The sequence below is a fragment of the Phoenix dactylifera genome, chromosome 9 (assembly GCF_051530095.1).
Source record: "Phoenix dactylifera cultivar Ajwa chromosome 9, Ajwa_hap1_PhDact_Kaust_v1.1, whole genome shotgun sequence".
Taxonomy (NCBI): domain Eukaryota; kingdom Viridiplantae; phylum Streptophyta; class Magnoliopsida; order Arecales; family Arecaceae; genus Phoenix; species Phoenix dactylifera.
This window is the reverse complement of record NC_143198.1, coordinates 24408842-24419487: the sequence shown is the minus strand read 5'-3', so window position 1 is coordinate 24419487 and position 10646 is coordinate 24408842. Positions and strand designations below refer to the sequence as shown.

The 10646-nt window shown below is 37.1% G+C and overlaps 1 protein-coding gene across 5 annotated transcripts in view; it reads right to left on the bottom strand.

Moving 5' to 3' along the window:
* Window positions 1-1321: 1321 nt before the first annotated feature.
* Window positions 1322-10646, bottom strand: part of LOC103717089 (hyperosmolality-gated Ca2+ permeable channel 1.2-like) — a 33441-nt gene continuing 24116 nt past the window's right edge. For all 5 annotated transcript variants that reach the window (XM_039131748.3, XM_008805335.6, XM_039131747.3 and 2 more), the window contains 3 exons: window positions 8086-8410; window positions 5206-5439; window positions 1322-1851 (listed from right to left, as the gene is read on the bottom strand). In XM_039131748.3, the coding sequence (XP_038987676.2) occupies window positions 1594-1851; window positions 5206-5439; window positions 8086-8410 (817 nt within the window). In that variant the 3' untranslated portion in view covers window positions 1322-1593. The remainder of the gene's footprint in view (window positions 1852-5205; window positions 5440-8085; window positions 8411-10646) is intronic.

The window sequence follows — 10646 nt, the reverse complement described above, 5'->3', positions numbered from 1 at the left end:
TGAACTAGAATCATTTGATTGAAAGTAAGTCTCCGTTCCACTAAGCTACCACCTCAGTGGCTCGTCATTTTTGGTTTTAAGTAACCTGCATTTATTTATTTCTATAGAAATGCGCCAGATTAGTCAGGTAAATGGCTTTTATTCATCTGTCCACCGGTTCACAACCATGTGCTGCCATCTAAAACGTGTCCGAACTCAAATAAAGAATTATTTTTTTCCGCTTAAAATATTAATTACATAGTTCGTATGGTTAGAGAGTAGAGATTGAATACCAAGGGGAAACAAAAAAAACGCCTCGCTTTGGTGGTGATAGCAATGATGACGATACAGTATGTAATGAAGTATACTTAGAATAAGTTCGTCAAGTTTGGCCTGTTTATATTTTAACACCAGTCCGCTATTTTGTTAGTTATCAATACATTCTTGGCGTTCGAGTCAAGCTATTGGAGCTGGCACTCCATAGCCTATTATTTTTTCCTTTTGTTTATTAAAAGCGGTTATACATGCCACATTCAACGGCGTAATGATGCACACCCATATAGTCATGATACAGTAGGAGCATTGCATCAGTTGAAAAAGAAGAGAAACGGACGATATTGCGCCGCTGAGCCCGTCCCATGTCGACCAGGATTGCCTAGGTGCAGCCCGGGCATGGTTGAGTGTTGTGTACCCTTTGATGTATGACGACTATCAAACAAGATATTTTATGGCAGCCATCCACAACTACACAACACTATGCTTGTCAATATATATGTATATGATATAAAAACATCACCTTCGTGTAGTATCTGAACCAAGTCTCACTTTCAATTATAAACCAGGACGTGTGATGGTTGGTGGCAAAACGCAGCGCCTCGAGGATGGCTGACTACTCCTTAAATCTTCAACCAACCTCACCGATCTTATCATGGAACATTTGGTTGGTGGTTCAAGTTGGCAAGTTTTGGGAACTCAAAACACTGGGCTATTTCGAATTAGTCTAAAAATGGTTCACTCAGCATTCAGCATCACTCTCTTGGAGCCCTTTCAACCAACCAAGGGAAGCTTATAATTGTTAACCTGGCTCTTTCAACTAACAGCCACCATGTCACAATATTATCGGACCGGGCATGATCATCTGTTGGATCTGTTGTTGGAGAGCTAAGAAAAATTGGCTTCGATACCCAAACAAATAAAGGGCTTTCTCAATGCCATGTAACATACACAATGATAAAGCATCACAGAAGTAGAACAAGAGAGTGTCTTTTCATTCTCATCTTCTATAAGAGAATGGTAGGCATCTAAATCATGTAAATATGAACCACGCAACTGAACCATCATATCACACAATAAGCTTGTAATTTGATTGCAAATAACAGTTACATTTTTGGTGATGCCTTTCAATTTGACCCATTTCAGCGCTGTTCCACAACGTGGAACTGAAGCTAGACTTTACATAACGCCGGACGAAGATATACAGCACCCATATATTTTTGCTCAAAGGAGAAACAGGCTAATGCACATGCGAGGCTGGCCATTTCTCCCATGCCACTTTCCATTGTGGTATTAATGTACAAGATAATATATCACAATGGTATATAACGCTAAGCTATGCTATAGTTGTTCCTGGATAGCATCAGGCAGGGACGGTGATGATGAACCATTGTATTTACTATGCGCTGGTGTACTCCTACGAGACTGCCGCTTGGTGGGTACCAGCACATTGTCATACTCTCGCTCATCGCCAACTGCAAAACTGTCGTCCTCCTCCCCATCTTTGAATACTGGGTGTATGTATGCATTTATTAGGTATGCTTTCAAGTCTAGGTTTGGCTCTTTGGCACGTTCTAATGTATCTTTCATCATTGCTTCCTGTGAAGGAAAATTTTTAGCAACATTTCAGAATCAAGAAAATAACTCATCATCTCACATGTATACCATACGAAACCATTCTATATCTACTTGAAGACATCCTAATGAGGATTTAATAAATAAATATGAGTAAACTCGTATACTAGGATGGTATTTGAGAATTTGTCCAGATCCTTCTTTAGCTTGTTTTGATGTCCTCAATAGTCATGCATTACATAACATGGTTGCAAGGAGGCTTGTTTATATTACAAGAGTTCCATCTGAAATAGAATTTGCCAGCATAAGTATAGAACCTTGAAATTCTTTGCAGAAGCATTGGATCTACAATGGCTGACACGTTAAATTGAAAGAATGGTTGACAAGCAGGTACAAGGTCGAAACCATTTCGAACCGGATGGTTCCAGCCATTCCGAGCCATCTCGGTGGCTGACTGGCACGATTCCGGCAATAGAAACGAAATCCGTTGCCACGGAGAGAGAAAGAGAAGGAAAGAGAGAAAGAGAACGAGCGGGTGAGGGAGGGAGAGGAAGAAGGAGGAAGAGAGAGGGAGGTGTAGGCCGGCTGGCGGAGGACGCTCCTCCGGGCTCCGTAGCCGGAAAACAAAGCGGATCCTCTGTTTCGTTCGAAACAGGAGTCCGGCCTTTTTTTTTATTTTGTGATTTTTAAGTGAAGTCGGCAAGCAATTTGCCGACTTCACTTAAAAATCACAAAATAAAAAAGGTCGGAGTAACGATTTGCCGACTTCACTTAAAAATCGTAAAATAAAAAAGGTCGGAACCCTATTTCAAACGAAATAGGGATCCACCCTATTTTTCGGCCGCGAAGGTTTCTTCCGCCTCTTGTCTGGGTCGCCGGCCTTCGACGGCCCTCCGCCGGCCTCTGCCACCCTCCCTCCCTCTCTACCCCTTCTCTCTCTCTTTTTTCTCCTCCGCCTCCTCCACTATGTCGGTACGGGCCCAGCACAGCACGATGAGGGCTCATACCGACTCATCCCGTCAGACAACCGGTACAGTACCCGGTACCGGTTCTGCCGTCCTTGAGCAGGTATGCCGATTGTATGTTTTCACATTAGAGATATGTTAAAAATTCAAGAAAGTTGTACAATGTTATGCAGGTTATTATAATAAAAATGATGGTATAATGGTCAGCCCTACTTGCAGCTCCTCACTAGAAAAAGGATATTGCTGAGGTATCGGATTAGCATAAGCTCAGTTGCTTTAAAGACAGACCTATCTATCACAAAACCCATGGTGGTCCTTCCAATTGAGAATCCACAATGATCCAAAATATTTAAAACGCCTAAATATCAAAATTTCTTATCCACACATCAAATGAAAAAATGAATAATATTAGAATATCTACAGTGCCACAGTGCATGATGGGCCATTCATTTGATGTTTCATGTAAGAAACTCCATTACATTGGGATTTTGTTTCTCAACATTTTAAATGGTGTAAATCATGACTAATACGGTAGAAGTGACGCCATAATGAAGTCATGGTTTCATCTACATTCTACAAGATACCTTGTAAGGCATTATTTGTATGTATACTCGATGCAATTTATGTTTTTTTCTGAAGAATTTGATGTAATTAATGTTAGTATGAGATATTTCATTTAGTAGTCATTGTTCCAGAAGGAGTTGCATAGATATTTCATTTAGTAGACATTGTTCCATAAAGGAGTTGCATACGTTTATGCGACTCCCTAGATGCTCCAACAGAGCTCAAGCAGCCTAATAGAGCATGCTTAAATGGCCCACGTAAGCAGAGTAACCCACATATACAGCTTAGGCATATGCTAGCAAGATGGGTTGTATGAGGGTATAAAATCCCTCACCCTTATTTGAGGTTTAAGGTCAAAAGAATCCTAAACCCTGACGTTGTAAGTCTAAGAGAGGTAAACAGCAGTGAACAGTCTTTATTAGCATTTGCCGGAGGTGAACAAGAGATGGCAGACAAAGGACACCATGATAAGTACTAGTCCATGTTTTCTTCTCTTCTACTATCTTGCTCCCTCTGCCATTTTCTCATCCACCTTTTCTTTTAACTTTTTTTGTTTTACAGAAGTTTCAATATTTTTTACTTCCATTTTTCTAATTAACATTTACTTTAGGAATTTCAATAAAAGTTGCAAATACTGGCCTCCTAGGTCCCAGCTAGGCAACTTTAGAGCTCAGTCTGCCTAGGTGCTATGCAATACAGCAACCACCCATATATCACGGCCAATACTTGGAACCTTGGGTAACTGAGCGAGAGTTGAGGCTAAAATTTCTTGTTTGTTACATTAGTTAAACAGTAATCTCCATATGACCTTATATTACACTAGTATCAACAATTGAGATTTTATTGACTGATTCTATAGACCAAGTCATAAGTTTATATTAAGTGCTCTATTTGGTGTGAGTGATTGTTAATTAGGTCACATGAGATAGCCAACAAAGGATCGACCACCTGATAAGGGTAAAAATTAATTTGGGTTAACAGTGGTGCAGTGAAGTTGATTGCATGACATCCTTCCAATCTGGAACTTGTCTGAAGCTAACCCAGCTCAATCCAAAACAAAGTTATTTGGATTGGGTTTGGATCGGAAAATATGACCCACTCCAAATAAGGATTGGATATGGATATCTAAGTTCTGAATCCAAGCCCACACCAATCCAAAACTAGTACTGTAGGAGAGTAGCACTGAACAGGTAATATGCTGTAATGTGCACACAATAGAATAGGCTATTATAGTATAATCCAACTTTTGTTTATATCTTGTATCTTACAAGCTATCTAATCACCAAAAGAATCTTAAGCACTTCTTGCTTCTCCTATCACATTATGCAACACTTCCCCACCCCCACCCCTTTTTGTGAGTGAAAACTCTGTACATGTTTATCTAACTAGTGTTGTTTCTTATTGCAAATTCCTTGTTTTCATTTCCTATGTCTCATGCACACATTTTCTGACATGTCAACCACATATAGGTGCACCCTATTTGCATAAAACATGTACAGATGCATACAGCTACATTTCACAAATCTTAGCCTTCCAAAATAAGATATGTTTTTAGTAGGGAGGGTAGAGGTCAAGAAATATTAATGGGAGTATAAGATGATGATGGTGGAATGAACTGAGAAACAAACTTCTCTCTCTTCATTTTTCATATTAAGTATCATATTACAAAGTCTATTAAACACTATGAGAATTGGTATCACAACCATAAAATAGATAGATACTTGTTTAAATGATGTCAAATTTGCATTATTTCAAGGACTTAATATACTGAAAAGCCGGAAAATTAGATCTAAGACTCATTTCTTCCTTCCAATATATATAAAAAAGATAAACTGTAACTAAAAATTACCTGAAGTGGATATTTAACAAAAGCAGGTTCATAGCGGCTCTTGCAAAACCTGTGAAACCATATGGTCAATATAGGAAGTGCAATGAGAAAAGGTGTTGACTGAGCAGCTTCTTTTGTACTTAGCAATCCAAGTAGCAGCAGCTGAGATATAATTAATGCAGTGATTATGCGACCATGGACATCTGGCCAAAAGGCTGCCCCACTTTCATATTCTTGATTGTAGACATTAATGATCTGTCACAATAGAAACTTCCATAAGAAATATCGGGATACGAAGCCCAACTTTTCAATGGAATACTAGCATGCATATTCAATAGTAGGCTGGTTTCCATTTGCTATATACAGTAACTGGAATAGAAGTAGAGTCCAGGCATGTCATTCTAGCTTCAGGAAAAATAGCATTGCTGAAGAAAGAGAGAAAGTTCAGAATCATGATCGGGACAACAAAAATCTCAAGTCTGTTGCATTAACGTTTTTCATGGTTTCTGTTTTACTAAAATCAGTGAATTTGCTTGCTTAACTATTTTCTCTAATAACTTGTGCTACAAGTCATTTGATACTTGAAAATGGAAAAGACCAATTCCATCATGTAATTTTTCATAAGGACAATGAATACCATGATCGATGCTTATCATGCAATGATGCACCATGGTTTCATCTTTATGGCATAACGCCATGATCTCTATGCACTTTTTTGGCACCATAGGTAGTAACATAAGTCATGCTCTGGGTGTTATTCTAAACTTGCATGTTCTAGTTCCTGTCCTCACTGAGCAAACTATAGGAGAATGATGTTGTTGTTGCTTCCATAGGCATATGCCTCCTTGTAACCATCTATAATTGCTTGTAGAACTTAATTGAATTTGGAAAATTTAGTTTACGTTTCTCACAAAAATAATGAGTGCATTGACCTTTTCTAGTATATCCAATCCACTCTTGGATGCACTGTTATTCTGTTAACTTTGTCTCTATTATCATGCAATTGCATTAATCATAGGAGATCAGACTCACATTCTTCATGAGATTGATCATACAATGTTCAATAGCCTGTCAATTTAATATGTAGGAAGTCTACTACCCTACTATGAGTCTCATACCCCAAGTTGATTATTATCATTCAAGGACATCAGTCTTATCATTGATATAACAATTTGATAATCAAAATTAACATTTGAAGTACTAGCTGTAAATAATCAAAATTAGCATTTGAAGTACAGGCTAAACCAGACCAAAAACTGACCAAAATTGATCATGCCTAATAAATTTGTGAAAAATTATCAGTGGATAAGTCGTTAATATAACATAAAAACAAGAATTTTAATTCAACAATTATTTCTTTTGTAATGATTGCAATTTTAATGGCAGATCCATGAAACCATTTGACCAAGCATCATGAATTTTGGAATGTCCAAACTATTTGATATATTGGATCATGGTAAGCCGTACCAGTCGGTACCGATGCTTATTGGGCGTATCGTACTATACCAGTACTGAAATGGTACACGGTATTGGGGGCGTACCAAGTGTTTGTATGCCGAACCGAACTCTGTACGGGCAATACTAACCAAGGTTCGTCGTCTCGGTACCGAACCCCATACTGGTGCCACATAGCACAGTGTCAATACGATACAATACGAAAATTTTTCGGCATATCGAGCGTCGCTACGTCATCGTACTAGTATCAGTACCAAACCGGTATAGTACGATATGTCCCATACCACTCGGTTCAGGCCGATACAGCGAATGTTGGTACTAACACTATACCAAGATGTTAGTGGTACGAAATCTGGTATTGAGATAACGAACTTTATATTGGATCATATAGATCTATTTAGGTATGTGATGAACATATAATGTTAGGAAAATGTCACATTCATAGGAGGCCAGGCTAAAGGTCACCGGTTTAACAACATTGGCTTTTTTGTAAATATACTATTTAGAACAAGATCCAACTTTCTCTACCAAAACAATAAAATTTAGGTCTCATCCACTGGTGGCACAAGTCTGATAAGTAGAGTGCAGAAAAAGACATAGGATGGATAGAGGAAGGAAAGGGAAAGAAAGACTTACAAGAACTGGGCCTAAAGAAAGAAGATAATAGAAGAGAAAGGAGGCACAGATTGGAAGTAAAGAGATGCCACATGACCCAGGATTAGTGGATGTGGCGGCCACTTAATGAGGTTTAGTGACTAGTAATATCCCATATTAAGACGTCTTACAGCCTTTAGACCTGCAGGGCTTGAGGCCATCCAGACAGGAAAAAGTAAGGTGTTAACAGGCAATATAGATGTTACTTATGGAACCGGTCAAATAATTGTCATCCAGCTAAGAATCCTCATCGTTCCCAACTAATGTGATTTCATCATTAGCTCATTTTTTCTCAATCTTTAGCATTAAACTTCACTAGGAGACTGTTTGCCTTCCATTATGCAACTAGTGCAACTTATTTAGTACCAAGTTTCTTCCAACATATACACCTTTAGGGTATTTATTATTTTTATACATGACTGATAGTACCAGTCACCTTACACATCCCAAAAGTAATCTCCATGCAGCCACACTTTCATGATTCCTCAATTTAGCATGAAGCAGCAAGTAATCTTCCACAGCCATAAAAAGATATCCAGACCCAAGTTCGAAATATGCCCGCATTGTCTCTCCAGCAAGTTTACTGATCACAAAATCAGTGGATGTGATTTATGTTGAAGTTCCTAGAAAATGATGCAATTGAACTCCATGAAAAGTTAAACAGCAACATAACATAGAATGGACCATAAAATTATGTGATCAGCAAACTAGATAAGCATATAATTAACTAAGAAGTTTTCATGTAAAAAATTTGCAGCATTATGAGCATCGTGATAATTGTGAGTTGCTTACCTGATGACGGAAAACAGCATATGCTAGAACGAAAAATACTATGATGAAAGGAAGTAAGAATGGCGTGACCACAGCATAGACAAGGCCAAGTAAGAAATATAGCTGTATTTGAGGCTCAGATGAACCAAATTCAATACTTCCTGGATCCATGGCTTGTTCCCTATCCTTTTCAGTCTTTACCAAGAAAAAATTCTTCAAGTGGTATATTATTAGAGGTTTCAATCTTAAAATTTCCCCAGCAATCCCAGCCCAACCATCAACCATGATATAGGATATGAAGAAAGTTGCTTTCATAGGAATGGATACACCTATTGTTTTTGGAATTCTGCATCAAAAGAACAAATTGGAAGCATGAAATCATGGCATATAAATAATATGTTGAAATAAATTTGATTGACAGTTCATGATTACTTGATTATAAAAGATGGGAGATGTAGTAAGTTTCATGCTCTCCACCAGTAACTGTTGCAACTTGCAACTAATTTCCAAATCACATTAAGGTTATATTTTATGAAGCACTTCAATTACAATTACTACAATTCTTAGCACAAAAATTCTTAGCATAGGCATCACTACAATCCTTAACATAGGCATTAAAGTCTAGATACTAAAAATACTGAAGTGCTTCATAAAATATACTCTTAATCAACCATTACTACAATTCTTAGCATAGGCATTAAAATATAGAGACAAATAATACTGAAGTAAAATAATATAGCTTGTAACTTCCACCACAAAAAATAAAAACTTTTTTAGCACAAAAATTTCAGAGAACCACTATGATTGCACTATGCTGAAACTAGTTTAAAATATTTTAATTTTAGACAATTTAATAAACCTTTCCTTTATAACTCAAGTCTGGAATCCAACCCTATAAATAACACAATCTAGCTCAGAGTAACATAAAAAAAAAAAAAATACTTCTTTCATATAACTAATTAGTTGCCAAAACAGAAGGAAGAATAAAACTTCTAGGTTCAATCCTTAGTGTAGATCCACCATTATTCAAAAGTGTGTTGTCTCACAGGGAAACATCAGCACACTGCTGCTCCATATATGTACCTATTCATATAAAGATGCTTTGTTTCAGTGCATAAAACACTATCACTCATTGCATAGTATGTCACACTGTATTTTTCGTGATTCTATTCTTTTTAAAAAAATCATAACGGAGATTTCTGGAAATAAATCCTTATTTTTTATTCCAAATTTTAATCTTTTGGTTTTATTTAATTTATTATTTTCATGAGACAGATAGTTTGACTTGCTGGTCTAGTCCAAGAAAACTTTACTAGTGAGCCCATTACTTCTTTGTACGTCAGAACTGCTTAGTGTCTATCTTTTGGAAAAATGTTGAAGTTCATTAGGAGAATGTTTATAGAAGGAAACCAGTTACAAATCACCTAGCTTTCATCATCCATCACAAAAATCATATTCTCCACAAATTAGAGGCACTTGGATCTGATACACATATCCTCATCTTAATTATGCATTATCTATGTCGAGCCTAATAAATGATATAAATAATCACAAGCTGCATAATCAGCACTACAAATTTGTTGATCATGGAACATTTTCTAATCACTCAATGTCTTTAATCAAATTGTCATTAATTGAAGCATGAGCTCTTCTCCATAATCATTATTTGAAAATTCTGACCACCTGACCACTTTATATGTATGTGAAATACCTGCTTTGTTTCATTAAGTACTTTCATAGCAAAGAACATCTTAGTGCACAAGGTCCCCCCACTCTAGGGCCCGAGGAGAATTAGATGTATATAGTCTTACCTCATATATAAAGAGGTTGTTTCCGTATTTCGAGAACATGACACCCGGATCACAATGGAGCAACCTTACCATTGCGCCAAGGTCCACCCTCTTAACTACTTTCAAAGAACCATTTTAATATATCAAAAGTCTAATTCTCAAGCATAAAAATATGGTTTTCAATATCCAAATTCTCATGATTGTTTGTCTATAAAGGACTTATATTCTCAACTCTAAAGTCTACCAACTTATTCTTGGCAAGCTCTGGCCTAGTGCCATTTTTTCTTAGAATAAAAAATATATTTTTCCTGTTACAAGAAAATCATCACTGTATAATTCACCAGCTCTACTCATGAAGATCACAAGATGCTCCTCATGCATGTGTTACTGCTGTTCTATTGTAGGCCACTGTAACCTTCAGAAAATGGACCTTGTTATGCTTCTATTTGTAGACATTAATATATCATGTGCCTTTCTCCGGTCGTCAACTATTTTTGCCTATGTAACCACTTAAAACCCACCACCAATAAAAATCTTCCCCCCTCCACAACCTTGTTCCTGGGCCCATCAATATAAGCATCTACATATATCTAAATAATGTAAATTTATTCATATAAGATGATTTTTTAATTTTCCATCACATAACTTGCATAATACATTGATCTACCAGCACAGTAATGTCATTTGCATCTGCTGTCATCTAATCAGTCTGCCTCATTATCAAGCTAGAGTATGAGGGTTTGACCGACCAAAAGCCACTGACAACTGTGGTGTTCATCTTTTAAAATTGCT